The 26,229-nt window shown below is 52.6% G+C and overlaps 1 protein-coding gene across 3 annotated transcripts in view; it reads left to right on the forward strand.

Moving 5' to 3' along the window:
• The first annotated feature begins 4,748 nt into the window (after nt 1-4,748).
• Nucleotides 4,749-26,229, forward strand: part of Prkcd (protein kinase C delta) — a 30,576-nt gene continuing 9,095 nt past the window's right edge. The window contains exons 1-11 of one of the 3 annotated variants that reach the window (XM_029555397.1): nt 4,888-5,024; nt 8,435-8,549; nt 13,779-13,922; nt 19,869-20,002; nt 20,944-21,143; nt 22,550-22,610; nt 22,785-22,947; nt 23,040-23,071; nt 24,131-24,216; nt 24,483-24,612; nt 25,659-25,759. In XM_029555397.1, coding sequence (XP_029411257.1) covers nt 19,888-20,002; nt 20,944-21,143; nt 22,550-22,610; nt 22,785-22,947; nt 23,040-23,071; nt 24,131-24,216; nt 24,483-24,612; nt 25,659-25,759 — 888 coding nt within the window. In that variant the 5' untranslated portion in view covers nt 4,888-5,024; nt 8,435-8,549; nt 13,779-13,922; nt 19,869-19,887. Of the gene's footprint in view, nt 5,025-8,434; nt 8,550-13,778; nt 13,923-19,868; nt 20,003-20,943; nt 21,144-22,549; nt 22,611-22,784; nt 22,948-23,039; nt 23,072-24,130; nt 24,217-24,482; nt 24,613-25,658; nt 25,760-26,229 lie in introns of all 3 variants that reach the window. The other 2 variants (XM_008851820.3, XM_008851819.3) reach the window with 2 other exon arrangements.

Genomic DNA, 26,229 nt, shown 5'->3' on the forward strand with positions numbered 1-26,229 from the left:
ACCATGTCTGCAGCCTCGAGAACAACCCCTAACATGCAATGACAGTGTGGCGAGCAGGTTTGGGGAGATTAAATGATTGGGGCAATTCTACTGTCTTCTGTAAATGAGCCTCTCACTTGTTTTACATGACACCCATCACTTTAAACAGCCAATGTATCTTTACTTTTCTGTGTGGCTCTCATTGCCCAGCTCTCATCCAGACAGTCAGGAAGCAGGTGGTGGCACCCTGGCAGCCTTCAGGTGCCTACAAAACACAGGAATAGAGCTGGGTCTTTTATAGTCAGGCTGACATCACATGGAGGGTGGGCAGCTCCACCCCCGGCTCAGAAACACTGCCCTGGGGCGGGGCAGGGCTGAGGGCCTGTTCTGACAGGTGTGCTGGTGTAGTGTCTGGAGGGGGCGGGTATGTGGCACAGGGACTCTGGAGTGTCTGTGGTCCTTGGTACCTCTAGGGTTCTTCTTTCATCTCAGGGACATCTCATCTCAGTCCTCAGTTTCCCATGAGCTAAGAAAGGGTCAATGAGCCATCAGCTGCAGACAGCCTAAGACACTGGCCTGGTAGCAAAGGAGGGGGAGGTGGGAGATGAAGAGGCCAGGGGCCAGCCCCACCCTCGCTGGCCTGGCCTTCCTCCTGCCTTTGCTCTCTGTGGGTAGTCCTGCTAGTGTGAGACCTGGTAGAGGCAGAGCTAAGTAGGTGCTGGGGACAGGACAGTGGAGGAGAGCTGGGTATTCCTTTGTGTTTCTAGCTGTCACTGGTGACCATCCCCAGCTCCAATGACCCTCCTGGCCATGCCTGGGCCCCTATGGGGAACAGACACAGAGGAGCCTGCCAAGGAGATTGGTGGGAGCTGTACTGTGGTCCATGCAGGACTGGGACAGTCCAGGGTTGCATCCATGAGCTCCACAGGAAAGTCCTGTGTCCCTTTGTCACCAAGCACATTCCCCATCTTCCTCTAAGAATTTATCAAGTTTCACTGAACACAAATTTATTGAAGAGAGAGCCTGGAGAGGACTAGCTCAGACTTGATGACTTTGTGTTGGCAGTTGGAACCAGCCAGAAATGAGCTTGCTCCTCTGGTCTCAGAAGCTCAGTCTTAACCACAAGATGTCATGATTAGCATCTCCATTCCACGGATGAGGAAGCTCAAGCTCGGCACAGTAAAATCTCAGATCCAGTGCAAAGTGAGGCAATAACCTGGCCCCTTCAGCTCTTCCCTGCCATGTGGCACTGCCCAGAAGGCCTTCTGAACCTGTCTGTGCTTGTCCTTCATCTACTGTCAGAAGCTGAAACCTCTGTTCATGACAGTCTTGGTGACCTAAGGCATGGGCATGCCCTAAGTGCTTCCTATCTCACTACACCCAACAAGACCCTTCAGGCTCTGCTGTCCCCTGTGGTTGTCCAGGTACATCATTCCTGTTACTCGTGTCAAGGAACACGAGTCCACTCATTCTTGCCCAGGCTGGTGCTCCAAGTGTAGTGGAGATGGCCCTGGCAGCTGAAGTTTCAGGGCATGAATGGTGATGCAGGGAGGCAGAAACAGAGCAAAAAGTGTTGGGTGCGGAAAAAGAACCAACTCCTGGCAGAGATCAAACAGGAGACCCTGTCCTATCTTCATCTGGTGAGCCTCAGGTACAATGGGTGGTCTTTTCAGGATGCTTGATTGGATCCTGGACTTTCCATTCAGAGATCTGAAGGTCTGGCTGTACTCCTGCTTTGCACAGGACTAGGGTGGCAGGGGTTTGCTTCTTCTCTACACAAACCTTAGCTGTTTCCTTGGCTTTTGGTAAACCTGAAGGAAGAGAAGGAAGAGGAGGAAGGAGAGGAAGAGGAAGAGGAGGAGGAGGGAGAGGAGGAGGAGAAGGAAGAGGAGGAGGCGGAGGAGGAGGAGGAGGAGGAGGAGGAGGAAAGAATCACTGCTAAGAGGCTGCTATGAACCCAGCTTTGCTCAGGGATTTGTACTCCATGTCATGAGAGACCATCCAGGGCCCTTTCAAGGCAGAGAGACTGTGACTTGGCACAATAACCATTCCTGTAACCCTGGTACATTCAGATCAAGTCCTTAGCAGATGTCTACCATGGATGAGGTTCTATACATATTCTCTCCTTACTCAGCTGCCTCTTAATTTTTTTCAATTTTACATGTGAGTATTTTACCTAAATGTATATGTGCACTCATGGGTACAATGCCCATAGAGGCCAGAAGAGATGGCATCAGATCCCTTGGAACTGGAGTTCCATATGGTTGTTACTTGCCATGTGGGTGCTGGGAACCAAATCCAGGCCCTCTGTAGGAGTAGCCAGTGCTCTTAACTTTTGAGCCATCTCTGCAGCCCCTTACTCAGCCCCTTTTATAGGTGAAGACTTGGGCTTGGTCCTGGTTAACATGTGACACAACCAAGACCATACTGTTAGCATGTGATAAAGTCAAAGTTTCCTTCCAGGCCTCAGTAGGTTGGTTAGGGGCTCAGAGTGCAGCTCATATGGACTCTGCCCAGGCCTACCGAGTTTCAAGATGCAGTGGCTCCAGCCAACTTGGGCCTGGCTGACACACAAGGCTGTCTTCCCTGGAGCTTTTGGATCCACAGCCTGTCTCTGAAGAGAAGCCCACCTGCATCTCTCCTGCCCTTGCCAAAGCATAGTCAGCACAACCTTAGCTCCTCTGCATCTCAATATATCACAGCTCCCTTTGCTATTCAGCAACTTTGAAACTAATAGTGATCCTCACTTCCTGGGGGCTTGAAGACCATACAGACTATACACATCGACCACCCATGACAGAGTCAGGTATTGGGTAGTTACCATCCCCAATCACCAACATCCTTCATTTCCTTTTAACAAGGCAGAAAGTAGCACATGGGAAGAAAATTTTGGTGGCTGGACCGGAACTCCCCAATTGCTGGCCCTCCCCCCTGTGGTCCATGGCACGGGGCAGGCCCATTGTTGATATGGAGGGAGAGGCTGGGTTACCTGCTATGGACCAGAAGGAGGAGCCAGATAAAAAGAACGCTGGTTCCAGGTGGGCAAAGGTCACCTGAAGCTCACCTTGCACACCCTTTCCTTCAGCCCAACCCCAGGTAAGCTAAAGAATATGGCCCCTTAGCTCAAGGAAATGCCATGAATTACAACTGGGCATCCAAGAGGAGTGGCATTTGAAGAAACACAAACAAAACAGGCGGAGAAATGGTAGGTAGGGAATGACTCAGAAAACAGCATGTTCAAAAGCCTGGTGTGAGAAGAAATGTGCCTGTCTCGCCAAAGGCAATCCATTGTGGCCAGAGGGGCCCAGATTGGTGGGAAAAACCCATTGGCATGAGTGGGGGCAGTTATCAAGGCTGGGGACATACACACTAATTTTCACACTAGGTCCTCCTTTCTTCCAGGGTGTAGGGGACCAGAGGCCCCCCTCTTTCAACAGCAGGAAGAGTCACTGTGGGTATTTTCTCTCTCTGTAGAATGTGATTTTAAATGTGATCACATTTAAAATAAGGTCTGGAGATCTACAGCTCTGTCAGACCCTCCCCCCTCCTCTCTGGAGGTCTCACAGGTCTGTCTCCTTGAGGTGGGGGCATTTCCCTTGAGCTTCAGCAGGGTAAGAGCTGTATAGATTTTCATCCCTTCTAGGTGGTTCCCCAGGAGGAGGAGGTCTGGAACATCAGGAACCTAGCCTCTTTTAGCCTCCTGGGAAGTATCATCTTTTATTTTCATTTTTTAGTTTTGGTTTTTTAAGATAGGGTCTCCCAGTAGCCCCAGCTGACCTGGAATTCCCTATGTAGCCCAGGCTGACCTTGATCTCATATAGATCCACCTGCTGGGATTAAGGGCATGAACCACTATGTCCAATTTGAGTCTTTGTTTTGAGACAGGGTCTCACATTGCCCAGGCTGGCCTCACAGTTGCTACAAAGTGGAGGCTGGCCTCGAACTCCTGATTTTCCTGTTTCTACCTCTTGAGTGCTGGGAATATAGGTATGAACTACCATCTGTAGTTTATGCTGTGGTGGGACTGAAACACAGGGCTTCCTGTGCACTCTGTCAACTCAGTTGTTACATCCCCAGCCAGGGAAGTGTCACTTTAAGTATAAAGTAACAGTTTGGTTTTCTGGGCTTTGAATGCAGGGAAATGCCCTCCTTGGTTCTCATTTAATGCCCAGACTTTGGGCCCAGGGAAAACATAATGAACAAACGAAGGAATGAGTTATGGCTGATGCTCAACTTCCACATCTGGAAAGGAAGGTCAGGCGCCTGCCTGGGGCTAGAAGAGTTCAAAGGTAAGCGCTGGAGAGAGGAAGACTGGGGAGATGGACCTGGAGGCAGTTCCCAGAACTGTTTGAGGAGCAGTGCCGGTTGGCTAGAGCCTCCGGCAGGCCTGGTGGGGGGCACGGAGCCCGTCTGCGGCCCGGCTCCAGCCACCCGGAAGAGCAAGTGACGCTAGGCAAGGCAGTCCAGCTGGCTAGTGGGGAGTCCCAGACGTGGGCGTGGGGAGTCGGGGAACCCCCGCTGGCGCCTCCCGGACTCCATTGTGGATGACGTGCCCCCCACCTTGGCCTCCACATCCTCCGCTGTAAAATGGGGTCCTTTGGAAGGGTAGTTCGCGTGTCGCTGGCAGGCGAGGGGCGGCGAGCGCAGCCAGCCGGGGACTGGAGTGACGACCTGCGCCGAGAAGTCGCACTCGCGGGGCGTCCCCCCAGCTCTCCGCGGGGGCGGAGCTCCGAAGGGGCGGGCGCCAGTGGGGCGGGTCCTGAGCAGGGGCGGGACCGGGGCCGGCACCTGGGTGAGGTCGCGCCGCCCGGCCCCCTTGCACTTCCGTGTGCAGCGGCGCCAGAACAGGAGGCGGCGGCCGCGGGATTCCGTGAGCGACCCCGGCGCATCTGCCAGCCGTGTGGTGAGCCGGGCGGTCCCTCCCCGGACGCCGGGAAGTTCCTGATCAGCCCCGTGCCGACTCCGGTCCTCTGGCGCCGGGAGCCGCGCCGCAAGCCAGACCCCGACCCGCCGGGACCCCTAGCGCCTCGGCCCAGAGCTGGGAGGTGAGTGAGAGCCGGACGGGGCGAGGGGTCCAGGCGCCCTCGAGGGCGCAGCGGCCTCCCTCCCCCGGTTCCCGTTTCCGAGACTGAGCCGCGAAAATGTCCCGCCGTGCGAATCCCGGTACTCGGGTGGTTCTGACCGTCTTGGACGGAGGGGGTCCCAGCCCCGCGGTCCCCACACCTCTGCCCTCCCGTGCGTCCCCATCCTCGCCCGAGGCTGTCGGAAGTGCTCTGCGGCCCTCCGCCTGCTCTGTGGCCCTCCGCCCCCTCCGCGGCCCCCACCCCCTCGGTCTCCCGGGCCGGTACTTCTGCCCCTCGCCCTCCGCGTGCTCCGCCGCCCCACCCCCACCCGGCCCCCTTCCATCACGTCCTCCGGGAGCTGCGCCCGGGGCCCACGCTCGCCGGCCCCTGCCAGTCCAGCCTCGTCCCGTGCCCCGCGGGGCGGAGGCCGGGCCGCCGGGTCCCAGGCCGGGGTACCCGCGCGGCGCCGCCTCCTCCCTCTATCTCTTCTTTCGGTCTTCCTGGGCTCTCTTCTGTTTTGGGGCTGGGCGTGGCTCCAGTCTGCTCCATCCCCCTGCCCGCCCAACCCCTCTGGGGCCCCTCTCTCGGTGGCCTCTGCCTGGTGCGGGTCAGTCTGCGTCCCCCGAGGGCAAACGCCCCCCCCCCAGCGGGCCCAGTAATGGGGTCAGCAGAGATGGGGGCGCCCTGCTAACTAGCGGTGGAGAGGGAAGCCTTGGGCACCATCGCAACTGCTCCCACTTCCCCAACTCCCTCGCTCTGGGGGAGGGAAGAGCCTCACTAAGCACCTCACTTAGACCTGGTGGGGAGGGGTTAGAATGAGTAGGGGAGAATCCTTTCTCTGGTCCCTGCCCTGGCCCCTCAGAGTTTATCTCCTGTACTGTAGTGCCTGTATACAGGTATGTTGTGTGTCTTACCTCCCTGTGTATTGCTTGTCCCGGTGGGACTTCTGTGAGTGTTTCCTCTTCACGTGTGTGGCTTGCCTGTATGTATATGTCTATCTGTGTGTCCTGAGGTTCTTGGTACCCTTGCAACTTTACACATCATGTTTGGTGTGCTGTCACTAGTCTCCTCCCTGTGCTTTGTGATATGTGTGTGTCTTCACTTGTTCATGTGTATATCTCTCTGGATCCCAAAAGTCCTATGTTGTTCACTGAGTGCATCATATCATGGTGACCAACTGGCTCCAGCACATTAAATCCCATAATTGTGGGAACCCACACAATGGGATGTTAGTGTGTATATGTATGTGTACTTGTGTGTGTATATGCGTGTGTCATGTGTAAATGTGTATATGTGTGTGTACTCATATTTGGTTCCTCTCCCTCTGCTGCTGACCCACTGTGACCAGGCTGACCTGGTACAGAGGGAGGGGACTGGTCCTTGGGTTTCTTCATTCCTGCTGTGGACTAGGCTGGGGTATGGTGGGATAGACAGGGGGTGTGGTGTGGTGGCTGTGTAGCATGCTGTGTGTGTGTGTGTGTGTGTGTGTGTGTGAGAGAGAGAGAGAGAGAGAGAGAGAGAGAGAGAGATACTAAGGTGTCTCAGTGACTGTCTCACCGTAGAATGTTGTAAAGCTCTGGTGTATGACAGGACTGTGCTGAAGGGGACACTGGCAGTATGGGGCTACGGTGGGAGTATATGACTGATAGGAGACTCACAGTCTGAGTGTATGAAACTGCAGGTGTGTGACTGTGATTGTGGGCAACAGAGAGTGACTGGGTATGGGTGTCAGCAAGGGGGGTTGTGACAGGGTATGTGGTAGCAGCACTAGGAAGGAAGGTGAAAGCCCCAGTGTGTGAGGTTGTAGGAAAACATGAGGTTGTTGGCGTGCACTCTGCTGCAATAGCCCAGTCCTGGTTCCTGGAGAGATGGAGAAAATTAAGGCAAGTCTTGGGGTTTGTAGTGTTGTGGCCAAGGCCTCGAGTTCTGGACCAACAAAGCGGTACGCTCAAATACTTGCTGTGCCTTTTGAGGGCAAGAGTCCCAAGTTGAGTTTGTCTGTGAAATGGAGAAAGTTCGAGGACTTACAGGTCAAAGATCCTTCAGCATAGCCTTGGCGCACACTGAGAAGTTGTATTTGGGGACCACCCCCAGCTGTGTGTCCTATTTTTACAGGAGTTGAGACAAATGAAAATCCAGGTAGGTCTCAACCCTATTTCTCCCAAGAACAGTATGCCTGTCACCTCTTCCTATACTCTTGACCAGGCTGCTTGTGGGGGCGAAGACTTGTTCATAGCATGCCAGGACCCAGCCCGTCTCAGCCCTGCCCCCACCAGTCCCCAGTATCTATAGCCATGGTGGCGAGGTGTGGGGAGGATAGGGGTGACTCAGGGATGTGATTACAGGGCACTGACACCATTTATCTGGCACAGCTAATTGGAGTTTAAATTAAAACTAGAAATAATTTGAAATACTGACAAAAGATAAAGCCTGAGGGTACTTCTGCCTCCAGGGAGTAGTGATGGGGGTCTCTAGCTGGGGGAGGAGGATCTGCAGAGGAAATGCCAGGAGACCCCAGGACCTTGCTGCCTTTCCTCCTTTCCAGGATATCTCCAGGCTTTGGTTTTTTCAGTGTGTAATGGTGCGACAGTAATGTGAGAAGCACTGAAACCATATAAAGCAGAATAAAAAAGCATCACTATTCATCAGTTACTTTACTTTGTGGTGTTTGGGACTGAACCCAGAGCCTTATCCGTGGTAGGCAAGCACTCAGCATGCACATCCAGCCTCTCTCCTTTTTTTTTTTCCAAATTTTGAGACAGAGTCTCACTAAGTTGCCTAGGCTAACCTTGAACTTTCTACTGTTCTGCCTTAGGCTCCTGAGTAGCTGGGCTTATAGGTATGTACCACCATGCCCAGCTCATCTGTTGCTTTCAATGTGAGTCTAGCACAGGAACTAACACGATGTCTTAAAGCCTTAGCAGCATTTTCGCCACTTAAAAAAAATAGGCTTATTTGTCCCACGTAGTGAGTCTGAAGCCAGTCTGGGATAAAGAAAAAGGCTCAGAGGAATTGTCAGAGGCTATTAAGTGGTTGGTACCCTACTGCACCCTACAATTCCGAAACCTTTAGGGCCACTTTCTGACAGGAGGGTCAGGAACAGGGTTTTGTGTTGTTGTTTGTTTGTTATTTTCTGTGTTCTGTCCTCCTTACCAGATTGGGAAATGTCTTAAGAACAAGGACACAGTTCCACAGCCTAACATGGAAGGGACATTAGCTATAGCTTGATGCTCAAGAGAATTTGAGCCCAACACCCCATTTACAGAAGAGAAAGGCCTGAGTTCCTTAGCTCAGCATACTTGAGCCAGCCTGTGCTGGCTTTGCTGAGGCTGGCTGGTGGGGGAGCCTGTTTGGCTGTTTCCCCACTCAGCTGTTTTCTCCTGTTCCTGCAGGTCTGCTGGGAATTGGTCCAGGCAAGGGTGTTGGACCTACTTAGTTCTGGTGGTTGGTGAGTAGCAGCAGCAGCAAGAACCAGGACTGAGGAGAAGCAGGAGCTGGGAGGCCCAGGTAGGATGGTCATCCCAGGCAGATGAACAGTATGCCAGGGTGGCTTCCTCTTCAAGACTCCTCCACTTCCACTATGGAACTGACTGGGTTATGTGCAGAAACCGTGATTTCAGTGAGAGGCTAAGTGTCTACTGCCCTGCATATACAGGGCTTCCTGCCTGATACCTGGCCATGGCATTTTCCATTGGGGTTCAGAGGACTGGGGCCCAGCAGTGGTAATACTATTTTTGGTCGGTTAGAGGGAAAATGGCTTGTGAGCCAAGGGTTGGGGTGGATGTGTCAACTTCTCTGTGGTGCCTGGATCTGCCTCAAACTGCCCTCATTGTCACAAGGAAACAGGTTCACCTGTGCCCCATGGTAGGTTGGATGCTGGACTGGGAATAGAATGGAATCTCCCAGCAGGACTGAGCGGTTTCCCTCTTTGTATCCTCAGCCTTCTGATTCAGGGCTGGACTAGGCTGGGCTGGACAGGTAGGGCAGTGTCTCTAAGGAATGCCAAGGAAGGCTGAAGGCTCTGAGGCCCCTCATGAAGTTAATCTTCCCTGTGGGGACCACCCTTGCCTCCTTCAGCCCCTGTTACAGTAAGAACAGTTCTGTGAATCTGGGACGGTAGCTCTGTGGTAGTGTGCTTAGCATGTGTGAGCCCTGGGTCCTCAGCACCAAAGCAAACAAACCAAAAAAAAAAAGAGGGGAAGGAGGTCGAGAGGAAGAAAGGAAACTGAGTGACTGAGTGTTTAGTGGACCCCCAGTGAGAAGAGTTCTGCATGTATGTATGCACACATGCATGTATGTGTGTGGGGGTGTATTGGAATCTGAAGAGTAACAAGATGGGATGGCAAGGATGGCCTCCCTTAAGTAGCCTCCCTTGATCAACCCCCACTCCCACCCTCCTGGTGTAGATGTGGGGACATCTGAGGCTTCCTTAGTGTGGGGAAGGAGGAAGTCTGGGCTCTACTAGAGTAGGGGCAAGACAAGGTCAGGATCTTCACAGGGTCTTCTGCTTATCCATCCTACCTCAAACCTGGTGGGGAGGAGGTGATAGACCTTTGGCTTGGGGCCCTCAGCTGCCTGAGGTCAGGGAAGCCAGCTCTTCCCATCACTTAGCCTCATTCTCATTAACCTTGGAGCCCAAGCCTGCCCACTGCAAACTTTCAAACATCATGTCTGGCTAGCAGAGACATGCACTTGCTCGTACAAGTAGATAAAGTCAAGCTGCACTGGACATGCATGGCTCAGGTGCATACTGCCTGCACATGTACTGCATGTGTGGGCACACAAACAGTTGTTCACGTGCACCCCCCCCAAAAGATATACTCAGGTACTCACACAAGACTCCTTTCATGACTGTCCACATACAATGTATTGTGCCTGTGCTGGGTTAAAATTATAGCCCAGCTGGGCAGACTGAGTCTTATCACTTAACAGTGGGGTTCTAAGTGCAGCTATGGTCAGTCACCAGAGCTTGAGGAAGTTGGGTTACAGTAGGGGGGCAGGGGCTCTACTGGCCTGGCTCAGGTCCCTCAGGCTGACCAGGGTTTGGCATTGGAGATAGGGTCATGAGTGTGGAGGAGGGGCCCTGTCAGCTGCTACAGTCTGTTTGTGGCTGTTGCCACACAGGAGGAAGTGAGTGGGCTGTTTGCTTATGGGGCCAAGGTGCTCAGGGGTCAGTGAGGGGTCCTATTCTGTCCCTACAGTATCCATGCCTGGAGAGAGTAGAGTTGCTGAACCCTGGGGCCTGGCTAGCAGGACATTTTTTCTCCTGGGGTCCACTCTCCAAGGTCTGGGCCCAGGGGAGAAGTTCCAAGATGTTTCCAGAGGCTCACTTCCTCTGGGCTGCCCAGGAAGTGGTTTCAGAGTGGGACTGACCAGCTCTGCTTGTGGCTTGCCCCGCCCCAACTCTGCCTGTGAGGGGGGCAGCGTCTGGCCTATGGGCTAGGCCCGACTGACCAGGCTTTTCATACCAAGGCTGCCCAGGCTTGTCTGGGGCCCTGGTGGAAGGACTGGGGGCTCAGACCATAAAGTTTCTGGCAGCCCGACAACCCCAGCTCTTCCCTTGCTCTGAGCCTGTAAGCCAAGGAGCAGGAGCATTGCCTCTGATTGCCACAGCCCCTTGTGGGTGGCAATGTCTCTCCTATCTCAAAAATTAGGTAGCATCAAGTAGCTGTCTGAATAAATCTGGGCAAGTAGCTTTTATTCTCAGTACCTCGGTTTCCCTCTGACAAAATCATGGTAATACCTACTTTGAGTTTATTTGGGAAACCACAGATATGCATGCAAAGTAGCAGGAAATACAGGCATATAAAACACTTAGTGCCTGGCGCATATAGCTATTCAAAACCAGCAAGTGGTACTGACAATGTGCCATTATTATTGTCTGATGAGCTGGGGACTGGCCTGGTGTCACAGTGTCACTCAGCTGTGAAACCCAGCTGGGAAGTCAGGTCTCTCCATTCTGCCAATTCTGCTTCCACCAGCAATGTCAGGGCTTGGGGAGGCCTCTGCTGATTCAATGAGTCCCATGTCCTCTGGGGAAAGTGCTCTAGGGTAGAACAGCTGAACCCAGCCAGCAGCCCAGCCTGCTCCTTCTCTTGCCTCCCTCTCCCCAACTCCCTTTCAAAGTGAGAGAAATAGATCTCACAACAAATGAATACAGAGAAGGCAATGTGGCCCACAGCTGCGTGCTGCCTGCTTTGGGCTTGGAATAAGGGGGTGGGTGGTGAGCCCTTTTGCCAGGCTGTCTACCCTTAGGACCCCTGGAATCAGCTTTTAGATTGGGAAAGGGGGCAGGCATCTGGGACTGATGGGACCAGAATGTGGTAAATGTACACATCCATGCTGCATCCTTGATGCATGGCAGCTGGTGGTAGTAGTGGCCTGTGTAGCTCAGTGAGGACTGGGCTTAGCTTTGACCCTGTTTGGGACCAAGAAGCTGGTGTCTGAGAATGATAGTGATGGTGGTATAGCATACAGGCCCAGGAGGTTGGAAGGCTAGAGATCAATGGAAACCTGCCTGGGCTGAGTGTGAGGGACTACACCCTTCAGGGGCAGGACCTCTGCAAACATCAGATAGATCCTGGTTCAGTCCAGCAGGAGACTAGACTGCTCTTACCCTCTATTGCCTCATCTGTGAAATGGGCAGAGCAAGGATAGCTGTATGAATGACAGTAAGGAGCCACTGTGAAGGGTAGGGGTAGGTAGGGGACAGGAAGACAGAGCAGCAAACATAGGCTGTTGGGGAGGAGTTTGGCGGTCAGGGAAGTGAAAAGGGTCCTTGTGGTAGCTATCCAGATTAGGATCAGGGAGGTCAGGGCCACAGTTTGAAGGGCTTATCCCACTACATTGGGAAATGCTAGGGGCTGAGTCAGGGTGACAGGGCCTGCTTTACTGTCTTTAAAGTCTTAAAAGCCTTATGACTGTGGGAACTAGAGTAGGGCAGGGTGAGCAGTAGACAGGCAGGTGTCCAGCCTGGGCCCAGCAGTAGGGACCAGTTGGGGTAGGAGGTAGAGGTAGGAGACCTCAAGGCTGCTACAGAATCAGACTCAGGAGTGGGCTGTGTGCCAAAGGCATGCAAGCAGAAAACAGGCCCCAGGTGTCTGGCCTGATGACTCTGTGAGCACTCACAGATGAGGACACATGGAAAGAGGGTGCTGCTGTGGACAGATGTGGACATTTCTTGACTCATTTACATGGTAAGGTCAGAGAGGCATCTGGGTTTATGAGCCCACAGTGCAGAGTTCTGGTTCTAAAGTGAGACCCGAGAGTCTAAAGCCTGGGTTGGGGAGGAAAGAGTCTAGTAGGTTTTCTTTGTGCAAGCTTGAAAGACCCCAGACATAGGCTGGGACAGCTGACCCTCAAAGGTCCTGCCCAGGCATCAGGAGGGCAGGCTTGTGGTAGCTGAGCTGCTGTTTTCACAACAGCCTCGGAAGCTTTAGATCAGTCTATGGCTGTGTTGGGTAAACAGGCAAGTCATTAGGCTAAGGTTGTATCAGATGACTGTGGTGTATGTATACTGTGGGGCTGATGGGGGAGCATAGTAGGAGAATCTCTGTGGTCTTCCAGTGTTAGAGCCCTAGAAAGCTTAGGGGTCTAGATTATCAAGATAAGGAGGCTGTGAAACCCCCGAGGAGGCTGCTGATGGCCTGGGCTCTGCCCATGGATTCAGGCTGTATTGGTTTAGCTGAGATCCCAGAGCAGCAGGCAGCCTAGGACACCCCACAGCTGGGTTAATCTCATGGGAACAAGGACACCTGGAGATGGGCAATGAGGTAGGTGGGGGTGAGAGCCATGAGGATGTCAGGGGTGACAGCTTCTGTATATCCCCATGCTAGGTCCTGTGTTCAACATGGCATATGGGCAAAATCAGTCCCATATTACATACTGGGATGCCATAGAGGCTTGGCCATATTCTGAACTAGTCCTATCTGGCTCATTCAGGCCTGAGCTCACCAGCTCCTCTGTGGACTGCTTGTGATAGGAACTTCACACCTTATGGATGATCCTGCCTCTCCCAGCTTTCTCCAAGTCCTTAAGGTCTTTCCTTTGGGCACTACCCATCTTGTAGGTTATAGACAGGCAGCAAAAGGCCAAAGTGGCCATCTTGCCTTCTCCCAGACTCAAAACAGTTTACTGTGGTAACACACACATGCCACACAGCGAGAGAGAGAGAGAGAGAGAGAGAGAGAGAGAGAGAGAGAGAGAGTTTGAAGAAAACACGCGCGCAAAAGGGAGAGAGAGAGAGAGAGAGAGAGAGAGAGAGAGAGAGAGAGAGAGAGAGAGAGAGAGAGAGCGACAGAGACTAAGAAGGTGGGCTTGGGACCACCATCTGGGGTCTGACAGAGCAGTCATTCCTCCCCTCCCCCCCACACACCTGCAAACATACTCCCTCACCCTCTGAAAGCCAGATGGGAAGGTCTGAGAGTTGAATTGGAGACCGTGTCCTGCTCCTGGCCCCCACTGGCTTTGTGGCTTTGATTGAATTGCTCAATGTCTTCTGTAGTCTTCGGTCATCTTCTGTAGTGTGAACCTGGAACTTGTGGCAGTCGTGTGGGCTGCTCCCACCACAGATCTTATAGTCCTCCCCTCATGCGAAAGGAAGGGCTGTGGTGATAACCTGTGAGCCCCAGCCTCAGCTTAAGCCTGCTTCCCCTCAGGGCCCTGCAGGCAGTGGGCAGGCTGAGGCCTGCCTCAGGATGTGACTGACCAGCTTGTCCCTTCTCTTCTATACTTTAGACTTTGCTCTGAACCTCCTAAGGATGGAAACATATTCTGGCCTGGTTCCTTGCTATTGTTCCCATCCCCTCCTCGTCTCCCCAACCATTGTGCCCAAGGGTACTGTGGCAGGAAAATGTGTATTTGATGCCAGAACCTAATCAGGTATGCAAGGTCCTTCCAGACTCAAGTGTTCATCTCTTGGCCTGGAGTATGTCTTTTGACCATCTGTATAGTATGACTTATTGCACACCTCGTGTGTGTGCATGTGCGTGTGTGTATCCTGTATGACTGGGTGTGGTCTGTGTGGGCCTCACTCTGGGTTAATATGTGAAAGCTGCTATGGGTGAGTGAGAGGTATTCCTGTGTATGTCACCATGTCATCCTAGGGCTGTGTGTGCACCTCTGTGTGTCTACCTTTGAGGGAGGCTCCCTATGCCTAACTGTGTTTGGGTTAGTAGGTGTGCCTGTGTGTGCACATGTGTGTAGTTCTTGGAGAGGCACAGATGCCCACAACCCTGGTTCCTCACAGAGAACCCCTTGTGCTTTCAGGAGCTGGCTTCTGGCTTAGGCCATAAAGAGGCCCTTGTTTCTCCCTCAATAGGTACCTGGAACCTTCCCTCTGGCTGAGCCCCAGGCTCCGTGATCAGGGGGCCAGCTAGATGACCCCAGTTCTGTGTCTGATGTGGGGTATGCCTTTGAGGAGTTCCTGCCCATGTGTGTCGACACAGGGTGTGTGAACCAGTTGAAAGCTAGAGTCCCTAGTCCTGGCCCTCAGACTCTGTTAGACCCTCAGACAGGGTGGACTATGACACCCTGCAGACTGAAGACCCTCCAGCTACCCTAGCGGGCAGGCCTCTGTAGCCCCATTTCACCCCAGCCCTCTCACCCACCACTCTCGCTGCTTGAGCAAGGCCTGTTCTTCCTCCTTGGTAATCATGTACTTACCTGTCTCCTACCAGCCTGTTGTGTCTGTGGCACCAACTGGCCAAGACTGAGATGGACTGGGGGTGACCTGGGACTGAGATGACCTTTGGAGCCCCTAGCCCCCAACCTGTTTTGTGTAGAATCATGTCACCATATGTGTATTTTCTTGGAAGACAACCCCAGCTTTCACTGGATTCTTAGGCTAGCCCAACCCCCTGTGAAAAGGTATGACTGCCACCTGGGGTCCACTTCCCATGTTCATGGGCTGAGTTTGCGATTCTTTTTTTGTTGTTTTTGAGACAGGATCCCTCTGTAGCCTAGGCTAGCCTGGAATTTCCAATCCCATTTTTATTTCTTGAGTGCTGGGATTGCAGACCAGGGACCACCATGCCCTGCAACTAATTGAGTTCTTCATGTTTGAATTTTGTCGTGCTGAGGATGAAACCCAGGGTTTTGTATATGCCAGGCAAGGACTGAACCCTACCCTCTGCCCATAGCAGTGGAATTATTGATTAGCCATCTTGTAGCCAGCCAGAACTGAGAAGGCTGAGGTCCCTAGAGGCAAAGGGACACCCCCCCCCCGCGCCAACAAACAGAAGTCCTTATATACCCCCAAGTGGTGACAGTTACCAGCAAGGAAGCTGGTGCCTTCCTGGGGAGTGGGGAAAGATCCCCAGGGCTGGCTTTTGGAACTATCTGGAAGGCTATCTGAGAAGGCCATTCTGTCTGAGGGGGACAGCAGGTAGAGGTTTATGGCGGCTGGTAAGTGAGGCACCAAACAGCCAGAAGGGCTTGAGATAGAGGGCAGGATAGGACCAGGATGTTGGGGGTCTTAAATGCCAAACTAATGTCTCTGGTTTCTTCCAAGGGCAGGAAGAGCCCAGAAAGTTCCATGCTGTGGGAAGAGTCCCAGCTGGGAGGATTGCTGGGGTGGGGAGAGGGGTAAGGAGGAGCAGAGTACTGAGGAGTCTAAGGAGAATACATGGATAGTAGTTGGTCCCATGGGGTGAGGGAGTGGTGGGAGGAGAAGCCCTGGCAGGGGCATGAGCTGTCAATCCTATGGAAAGTATCCCTGCCCTAGGATCTGGCTGAGACCCGAGACCACGGGCTCTGGTGGAACTCTCCTCCCTTCTCCTCCTGCTCTTCCTGCTGAACCCATTTCCTGGGTTGTAAAATCCTGTGGCCTCCTTGACTTGGTTCTATCTGGAAAGTCCATCACAGAGGTCAGTCTCCCAACCAGATACTTCCTGCCTGCCTGCCTGCCAGCTCAGGCTGGTCTCTCTCCATGCCTGTCCTCCTATGTGTCACAACTTCAGGGCCAGCTTTACTCCCACCTGCTGGTTATACTACCTCTCACTCCATTCTGTCCCTTGATCTTCTCTCCTTCATTTGCCCACTCCCCAACCTATATGCCAGGCAGGCCTGCAGCCCCAAGAAGGCCCTACTTTGCTGCCACCTACATCTAGCCTTGCTTAGCAGCAGGTGTCACCTTCCTTCCATGGGCAGGCATCATGGCCACTCCAAGGGTAGGCAAGTGTGGGTGGTAGAGGACTGCAGGAGGTGGCATTGGGCATCCACTGCTCCCCAGGGGTCTGTTCCCCAGGAATGTTTTTAAGGAGCTAGACCCTCCCTTCATCTTTCTTTGATGTAGGCATGAGCTGCAACATTCATCAGGCCTGAATTTAAACCTTCCTATCACTTTCTTACTGACTATGTGACCTTGAGCAAGTCACTAACCTCTTTGAGCCTTGATTTCTTCATACAGAATATACTTACCTCCTAGAGCTACATTAGAACAAAGTGAGCTAATGTAATTACAAGGCTAATTTAACACATTATCATCTTAGAAAAGGACAGTCTCTAGGGAGTGGGTGAGCTGAGATTGACAGCTAGGCTGTTTGACTCTATGTCCAGTGCTCTCTGCCTATAGACAGATTGGAGGAGCAGGAGCATGGAGACTCAGAGCTCCTGACAGTGGGGAAAGGCCTACCTGGCTCCTTGTGGCATGCTATGAGGCTAGCCCCTGCCGTGCTGGGGCCTACAGAGTGGCGATAAACCTGGGGCTGAACCAGTGGCCTATTTGCATGGAGACTATAAATAGTGGGTACACCTTGCCTTTGTGTTTCTGCCTCACCCCCAACCTTCCCACATTGTTCAGACACAGAAGGTAGTAGGGCAAACACTCCGTTGCGCAGATAGGCACTGTAGACTAGAGAGGCCCAGGACCTCTCTCAGAGTCACACAGCTATGGAAGCATCTGCTAGCTCATGGTATAGTCTCCCTTCTGGGGTCTGAGTAGTCCAAATGAGAGCCAGGTGGGTAGGAGCCCAGCAAGGCCTTGCTTTTGTCCAGGAAACTGGGGGTAAGGTGATTTGAGCCCTGAATGACTGCTGGGTAGCCCCATGGCAACCCACAAAGACCACGGCTCCCCCGTTCTTGTGGCACTGTGGCCTTGTTGCAGGTTTAGGGCTGGGGCCCAGACCTGCTGTGGTTGTGGTTTTCCCTCCAGTGGCTAGTAACTGTGAGTTGCTCTGAGTGTGAGCTGAAGGACAGGCCTCAAGGGCAACCTGTGGGTCAGGGCAAAGAAGCTAGTCCCAGGCCTTGCCTCATCCTTCTGAGGCTTCTCTGACACATATCCTCCACATAGCTCCATAAGGCCAGGAACAGCTTCTGAGCAAGCAAAACGAAGGACCTGAGGGCAAGGCCAGACCCCAGCTGCTGGGAGGAGCTGGCAGTAGATGTGTGAAGTGCCCAGTAGCCCAGGATGAGTTGTCACATGGTCTTGCAGGCATGGTTCCCCTGTCTCAGAGGTGGGGACAGTAATCCAACTCTTCCCTGACTGGTGTGCACCTAGAAGAGACACAGTAAGATAACAGTGGACCAGAAAGTGGAGTGTATGATAAGTGGTTGCTGCAGGTAGTGGAGGTAGTATTGATAATAGGACACTCCCTAGTCCTGTCAGGTTGGTGTTGGCCCTTGTCCTAGTAGGCTTCTCATCAACATGACAACCCAAAGCCTAGGAGCAAGCCCTCATCTGGAACACAGGGTTGCAGAGACTTAGCCCAGATAGCCTGCAACACCCCATAGCCAAGACAGCATTGGTGTCAGGGCCTTATATCCAGCCAGCCTGTCCATCATTTGACCAAGTGGATGGCTCTGATCTCTTATCCCCTAGGAGCCCAGCTCCTGCTTTTTCTCTGCCCATTCAACCCTTGTCCCTGGAGGCACTTAGAAAGCTGTTTGCTCCCCCCACTGGTCTCTGGGTTATGGTTATCTTCTTGAGAGGCAGGAGGCTGAGCTGTGCCTGCTGTGATCTGACCCTGTGAGCACAGATCCAGAACAAGTGTGTGCTGTGAGGGGCCTTGCTTACTATTTCGGACACTGGGAGCATTCACTGGGGGGGGCGGGGGGGGGCTGATGCCTTGGGCTCCAGGATCCAAAGTACAAGGTGCCCTTTTTGCTCAGGGGTTTGTGATACCCACCCAAGACTCCTTCACATTCCCAAGGCTAGACCTGTGTAGACTGATTTTCACTCCACCATTTACTGACCTTCTACCATGTCATACCCACATGGCCTTAAGGTGCACACACTTCCGTGACGGCCTAAGTCATACTCTTGCAGACCCATCATGACCACATGTACCCTCAAGTCCACCACCACACAGGCTCATATGTGCTCCAGACCAGTGGGTAGAATCCACTGTAGCCTGCCACTGTCTCTCCCTCACTGCACTCTGAGTGATCATTACTGGTTCAGCACCCAGGAGTTGTTTGCCTGCTGGTTTCAGGCTAGAGACCTGGGGATATGAGTGCAGGTGGAGCTTGCACACCTGCTCTCACTTTTACTGAATGGGACCCAGACCTAGGCAGGTGACGTTGGGATCTGCCTCACTGGTCCCGTCTCTGCGCTGGCAGTGGGCCTCAGAGTGCAGGCCAGGCTGGCTGGGATGGGCTACAGGCTGAGGTCAGTGTTTCCTGTGAGCTCATCTGGGCTGAAACTCTGGGCAGACTTGGCTGCTGTTTTAGAACTGAAGAGAGCTGCTTTGGGTCAGGCAGCTTTGTGTGTGTGTGTGTGTGTGTGTGTGTGCAAGTGTAAGGGTGCTCTAGGTTAAGCTCAAGGTACAGCAGGTACTGGATGTACTCAGGAGTACAAGTGAGCATTTATCCTGCTGTGGTCACTGAGCACCTATGTGTAGGGCTGGGCTGGAAGCCAGCATGCATGTTGGAATATGAATGAACACATGTGTGTCCTCCACAAATGACCTCAGTCATCTCCTGTTGTGACTCTTGACTGTTTGGGCATTATGGAAGCCAAGTTGTGTGAATGTGCTTTGCACATTACAGTCAACACTAAAATACAGTTTTATATTTAAAGGAAAATATGAAACTCCACCCCCTTCCACATCTCCCACTATGTTCTTTCCACCTGCCCACCAGCCCGGGGAGAGTCCTGGTTAATACCCTCATTTTCAGTTTGAAAGGGCAGGAAACTGAGGCAGGCAGGAGGTATATGATCCTGAGGGGCTTAAATTCGGAAGATGAATAAAGTTCATCAATGGCAGTTGGTGGACCTCCAGCTTTCACTCCTGGCTCAGCCTGAGTCTCACTTTTCCCATCTGAAGAGTGGGGATCTTTGGTTGATGAAACAGGACTAATTTTGGCCACATTTGTTTACCTGGTGGTTATGAGCAAAATCAACAGAGGACCAAGAGGGGCTACATGAACCCAGTGGGAGAGGAGGGAAGCTGCTGGTACCGAATGGAGAGCCTAGCACATGCTAGTTCCCTGGAATGCATAGGTGTCCAGCAATTGGCCATGAGGAGGGCATTGGGTGACACCCCAAATGAATGTCTTAGGAATCACAGATTCAAATGCTTCCAGGGTCCAGTTCGGGAATGAAGACAGTGCCTTGGCCTGTGGTAGACAAAGAGGCAGCCATCCCAGTAGCTGTTGTCCAGTTGGTCTGGATTTCACATATTGTGGTCTTACAAAGGATACCCCAAGTCTAGACATACACAAGATTTAGCAGCTTTTCCCAATGAGGCCTGGGACTAGTGCATTTGGTGCACTATGTGGGTCAGTGTCAGTGGTATGAACCCAGTGGGGAGTGGGTACCAGACTATCCCTGGCAGCTGCCTCCACTGCCTCTGCCCTGCTGCCTGGTTCACCCTTCCATGTACACAGTCTTGTTGCAGGCCTCACCATGGCACCATTCCTACGCATCTCCTTCACTTCGTATGAACTGGGCTCCCTGCAAGCGGAGGATGAGGGAAGCCAGCCCTTTTGTGCCGTGAAGATGAAGGAGGCGCTCAGCACAGGTAGGCCTGAAGGCTAGTCCCTGGAGGGACATTGGACTTGGCATGGAGAGTGGGGCTTTCCTTCTTCCTTAGATCCTTCTCTTTCTTGTCTCCGTGAGCTGCCCAGCTGAGGACGCAGGAAAGCAGAGGCCACCCAGCAGATCCCTACAGGGCTTGACACTTGTTAAATTGAGCCTCTCACATCTTGGGTTTCCCCACAATTTCCACATGACTGTCTGGGCCAGGCCCTGAGCTGAACACTAGAATACTGTAGTGTTTCAGGACTGACCTGGCCCTCACTCATGCAGGGGAGCTAGACAGATGACGGGAGGTGGGTCCTATGCTGAGGAAGTCCAGGGGAGGGCTTATCCTAGCCTAGGGTCAGGGGGCCTTTTTGGAGGGGGCATGCCTCCCTCTGCTTCTTCACATTCTGCTTCCTGCTGGTTACTACCTGCTCACCTGTAAGATTCCAGTGGAGTGGTTGCTTCTTCCAAGAAGTCTTCTTCCAGGCTTAGAGAGGGTTAGGCCACTTGGTTGTAGGTGGTTTAGAACCACCAGTTTTGTCTTCTTTAATCCTGTCACAACTGGGACTTAGTGGTTACCTGAGGGTTGGATTGATTATATCTCTGCCTTGGACTTGAACACCAGAAGGGCAGGCCATGTTCCTTGCCTGCAGTATATGGGTGGCACATGGCAGCTCTCAGCATGTGTTACTGAGTGAATACAGAGAGCAGAATTAGGTGGAGCTGGAGCAAAAGGCTCACAGGAAAGGGAACTTAGAGGTTGGATCTACCAAGGCATCCTAAAGGCACTGTTGGCTATTGGGTGTCCAGTGGAATGCTGTGGAGTCATAGCAGACCCTCAGAGCTGGAGAGGAATAGATTGTATGGAGCTGAGGAGGTCTGGGAAAGGAAGGATTGGGGAGTCCTAGCCTGACTCTCGTCTGCCTCACTCTATTGCAGAGAGAGGCAAGACACTGGTGCAAAAGAAGCCCACCATGTATCCTGAGTGGAAGTCAACATTCGATGCCCACATCTATGAGGGCCGTGTCATCCAGATTGTGCTGATGCGGGCTGCTGAGGACCCAATGTCTGAGGTGACTGTGGGTGTGTCAGTTCTGGCCGAGCGCTGCAAGAAGAACAACGGCAAGGCTGAGTTCTGGGTGAGAGGCTTGTGAGTTGTGGTTGAGCATGTGCACGTGGGCTTGTGGGTTGGAGCTCAGTGAGTGAGCACTACTACAGGGACCAGTCACCAGCACAACTCTGTAGCTGCTGGGGCCTAGATCTGAATCCTGATCCTGCTTTTACCAGGTCCCCAGCCCCTCTGAGCCTCTGTCACTGCTTCCCTAAAAGGGAGGAAAAAGTCTCTACCTCAAGGTCCCTTGTCAAGTCAAATGAACACCAAATGTCCAGGGCTTATTGCAAGCTAGGTATGGTGGCCAAGGCCTGTAACCTCATCTGCTTGGGAGACTGAGGTAGAAGGATCACAAATTCAAGGCTTGCCTAGGCTCTAGAGTAAGTTCAAGGACAACCTGGGTAACTTAGTGCGACCCTATCTCAATATTTAAAAGTGTAAAAACGGAGTCAGTTTCAATCTCCAGCACCACAAAGTGGGGGTGTGGGGCTTATTATAGAACCTGACATATAGTAGGTGACAAAGCCATTTTGGTTACAGTAACTGCTTTCTTTCCCTCTACTTTTGAAATGGCAGGCTGTACACTCTAAAGTGGTGTTCTCCTGCCCCAACGCAGCGACTTCCTTCTCAGAGGCACCTGTTGTTCCTATTCTTTGGGGGATCTTTGAGGCTATTTCAGGTGTAGCCAGGCGTGGAACAACATCATAATTTTTAGCAGCAAGGAGGTAGAAGGGGAAAACTGGCAGCCTGCCCACTCACCTGCTGAAACAGGGACTCTGCACGTCTGTGCCATGGTGGCCTCTGGTTGTCAGTGCCAGCTGAATATGTGGGCTCCTGCAGCCAAAATGTCTCCCTAAAAAGGTCCAGTGACCATTGGAGCCCCTGGTCACCTTCCATTGAGGAGTGAAGGGGCACAGATGGGAGGAAGTGGCACAGAGCCTCGCACACTCTTAGCTAGTCAGGCAGGGGCACAGGAATCCTGGCTATGTGCTCTCTCCCAGGGAGACATCACTAGAGCTAAGTCTGTGGGAGGTGATGACTTAAGAGGCGTGGGCCCTGCCCTCTAGATTGTCTGGTCTGTGTGAGGAGCCTGTCCCAAAGTGCACATCATGGGTTCATTAAACATGATGTGTCCATTGTGTGATGTATGGGCACATGGAGGTGGGGGTGGTGGGAGTGGGGAGTTTCCCTCTCTGTTGCTTCTGGGGCCATGTGGCCTGGCTGGGTGTGGGCTGGATCCTTTCACTTCCCCAAATGTAATAATACCCTGGGTACAGGGTAGGGCAGGGCTTGGGCGGGGCCCTGCCCACCCTGGGTGTCTAGGCCAGGTCTAGGAGGCCCCTTGGCCTTGGGGGAGAGCCATGGGGGTTGGTTCTGAGTCTCACCTGGCCCAGGCTGCCCTCACTGACTTGCCATCCCCCTTTCTACCCACAGCTGGACTTACAGCCTCAGGCCAAGGTGTTGATGTCTGTACAGTACTTCCTAGAGGATGGGGGTAAGACCTCCACCTGGGCAGGGGCAGGCTTCTCTGCCAGGTCAGAGACAGCTTTCACTGAAGCCTAAGGAAGCAGCCAACCCTCATGGGGATATATCACTGCTACCTTGGGAGGGAGTTCAGGGGGGCTGCCCTTCCTGGACCCTGGGGCTGACTTCACCCCATGGCTCCCAGATTGCAAACAGTCTATGCGTAGTGAGGAGGAAGCCAAGTTCCCAACGATGAACCGACGTGGAGCCATCAAACAGGCCAAAATCCACTACATCAAGAACCATGAGTTCATTGCCACCTTCTTTGGGCAGCCCACCTTCTGCTCTGTGTGCAAAGAGTTTGTCTGGTGAGGGCTGGTGGCACCTGTTGAGGGTGGCCCAGAACGGGGGGGAAACCTGGAACTCCCCTCATTTACCCTACTGGGGCTTTGCCTTCCAGGGGCCTCAACAAGCAAGGCTACAAATGCAGGCGTAAGTCTTTCCATACCTATGTGTATGCATGTGTGTGTGCCAATGCTGTGTCTCCACGTCAGGATGGTATGACTGGACAAGGGCTCTGTGTATGTGTGTGTGTGCTTGTGTGTGCCATTATTGTATCTCTGGGTTGGGGTGGTGTGTCGGGACAAGGGCTCTGTGTACGAGAGCATGTATACTGGGTTGGCTTGCTGCACCTCTCCAGAGCCAGTTCTGTGCGTCCCTTCCCAGCTCTGTGCAGGTTGTCAAGTTAGCTACTGTTATAGAGATAGATACAGAAACTAGCCACAGCTACATAGGAGGGCTCTTCCTCCAAGGAAGGATCTGAGATCTTCACTAACACCCACCCCTGACTTTGTGTGCTTAGTGTGGATGCAGGTGTTTGTGGTGCACAGGTGTGAGCATGCCTTTCACCATGACAGGTGTGCGGGAGTCTCTACAGACTGAAGGTGTGAGCATGGCCTACTCTGCTACTTACTTTAGGGCCTTGGGCAAGTTCCTTAACCTCTCTGTGCCTTGTCCAGAAACTAGGAATAATAGATTCAAGGGTGAAGATCCATTGAAATAAAATATGTAAGCTATGTGTTGAGTGCTTTGCAGGTGGTCAGCATTCAGTGTAAGAACTCTATTGTCATGATCATGCATGCTTTGAAAGTATGCACAGGTGTCTTTGTATTGGGTGTGTCATGTGCATGTATGAGAGAATAGCTTAGCACCTATTTGCTGACCTGAAACACAGAAATGGGAAAGAGGGCCTGTCCTGCCCCTGCTTGGCATGCACTTTTACTTCTTCCCACCTGGAGTCCAGGAGCAAGCCTTCTCTAATTTCCACAACCCTTTAGATTGGCCATCTCTGGCCTCATGCTTTCTAGGCCCCTCCTGGAAGGGCTGGTAGGAGGAGCCTAGAGCTCTGGGCTGAGGGCTGTGTAGGGTAAGGATGTGGGTGGCCAGTGAAAAGGCTGGCTTTGTGTGGAGGGCTAGACTGGGCCAGCAGTGCCAGCTCAGACTCTGCCCCTTCTGGTGCTTCCCCTCCTCCTGGGCCTGTGCCTCTTCAAGAATGCAACGCTGCCATCCACAAGAAATGCATTGACAAGATCATCGGCCGGTGCACTGGCACTGCCACCAACAGTCGAGATACCATAGTGAGCTGGACCCAGGGTCTGGGGGTCTGGGGCTTGGTTGGTGGGAGAGCTCTGGGTGGCCCATTCTCTCTGTGGGGCTCACCCTTCCTCTCTTTTGCCTTTCTTTGTCTCTCGCCTGGGCTCATTGGGCTTCTAGATTTCCTAGACCTGGGGAGGGGGCAGCCCTCTTGGGAATCTGTTAATATATGGTTGGGGGAGAGCTAGGGGTTGTGAAAGAGGCTGGAACTGGCCTTTGACCACTGACCTATGAGTCCCTTCCTCTCCAGTTCCAGAAAGAACGCTTCAACATCGACATGCCACACCGATTCAAGGTTCACAACTACATGAGCCCTAACTTCTGTGACCACTGTGGCAGCTTACTCTGGGGACTCGTGAGGCAGGGGTTAAAGTGTGAAGGTATGTGCAACCCAGCTCCCAACTGCCCCCAAACCTCCTAACCCTAGCACCCCCATGCCACCTTCACCCCTTACCCTAAGACCTCTTATCCTGACCCTAAGGTCAAAGGACTCTCATCTGTCTGTCCCTCATTTGGGGAGGACCCTCCCTACTGACTGTGTTGTATGTCCACAAGACAAGGCTCCACCTCTCTGAGCTGCATTCTCAAGTGTAAAGTGGGGCTCACTGAAGGGCAAGAGAGTGGAAGTGCTTAACCCAGGCTTGCTGTGCACTTCAGGCCCTGCTTCCAGACCTTTCTTATGCCAGGCTTTCCTTCAAAACCTCAAGGCTCTAAAGAAAGCTGTCTCCCACTTGTCCCAGATGATTGTTAGGGTTTACAGCTAGCACCCATGCCTTATTTTTCTTTTCTTTTCAAGATGGGGTCGTACTGTGTAACCCTGGCTAGCCTAGAACTCATTATATAGACCAGGCTGGTCTTGAACTCTTAGAAATCTGCCTGCCAATGCTGAGATTAAAGGCGTGCGACACCACATCTGCCTGGCCTGGCCTTACTTTTCCCTTCCTTTTTCCTTTCTTTTTCTTTCTTTGACTATCTGTCCATCTTTTTAAGACAAGTTCTCATACTGTAGCCCAGGCTGACCTCAAACTCACATCAGTCCTGCCTCAGCCACTCAAGAACTGGGATTACAGGTATGAGCCCCCATACCTGCTATTTTCTTTTTTCTTTTTTCTTTTTTTTTTTTCTTTTTGAGACAGGGTATCCCAGCTGTCCTGGAACTCACTATGTATACCAGGCTGGCCTTGAACTCACAAAGATCCACCTGCCTCTGCCTCCCAAGTGCTGGGATTAAAGGTGTATGCCGCCATGCCCGGCATTTTTCTTTATTTAAATAATGAAATATTTAAAATGCTCATAATGGTCAGATTTTTAACCCCAAGGAAGCCCAGCGGTCCTTCAACGTCTTCCTGTCCCCCACTCCCTCCCACTCTACTCCTTGCCCATTTCTGAGGTCTGACGCTGGTGGCCCTGCTTCTCCCTCTCCCAGATTGTGGCATGAATGTGCACCACAAATGCCGGGAGAAGGTGGCCAACCTATGCGGCATCAACCAGAAGCTCTTGGCTGAGGCCTTGAACCAAGTGAGCCAGGTAGGCAGGGGCTGTAGGACCTAAACATGGGGCAGTGGAGGAAGGATGTGTCAGGGCTCACAGTGTTCCTGGAGAGCTCCAGCAGGGGACCTTGTACACAGAGCCCATTTCTGGAAAACCATTGATGAATTTAGGCAGCAGCGAGAGGTGGGGAGAAACTTATCATTCAAGCAGTTCTTTACCTGAGGGGAAATAGGGACTATAGGGTTGAATGTTGGGATACTTTGAACTAAGACGAGGTATGTGTGTGGTGTGTGTTGTGTGTATATGGCATGTGTATGTGTGTGGTATATATTGTATATGTGTTGTATGGGTGTTGGGTGTGATGTTCATATGGTATGTAGTGTCTGTGCCCAGTTTGTGGTATGTAGGAATGTGAGGTATATGGTATGTGGCACATATGTTGGTGTATGCACATTTGTGGTACATGCATGTGTGTGGTATATGAGTTTGGTAGTGTGTGTAGTATG

Source organism: Nannospalax galili, unplaced genomic scaffold, assembly GCF_000622305.1.
Source record: "Nannospalax galili isolate Female #2095 unplaced genomic scaffold, S.galili_v1.0 scaffold485, whole genome shotgun sequence".
In the NCBI taxonomy this organism is placed as follows: domain Eukaryota; kingdom Metazoa; phylum Chordata; class Mammalia; order Rodentia; family Spalacidae; genus Nannospalax; species Nannospalax galili.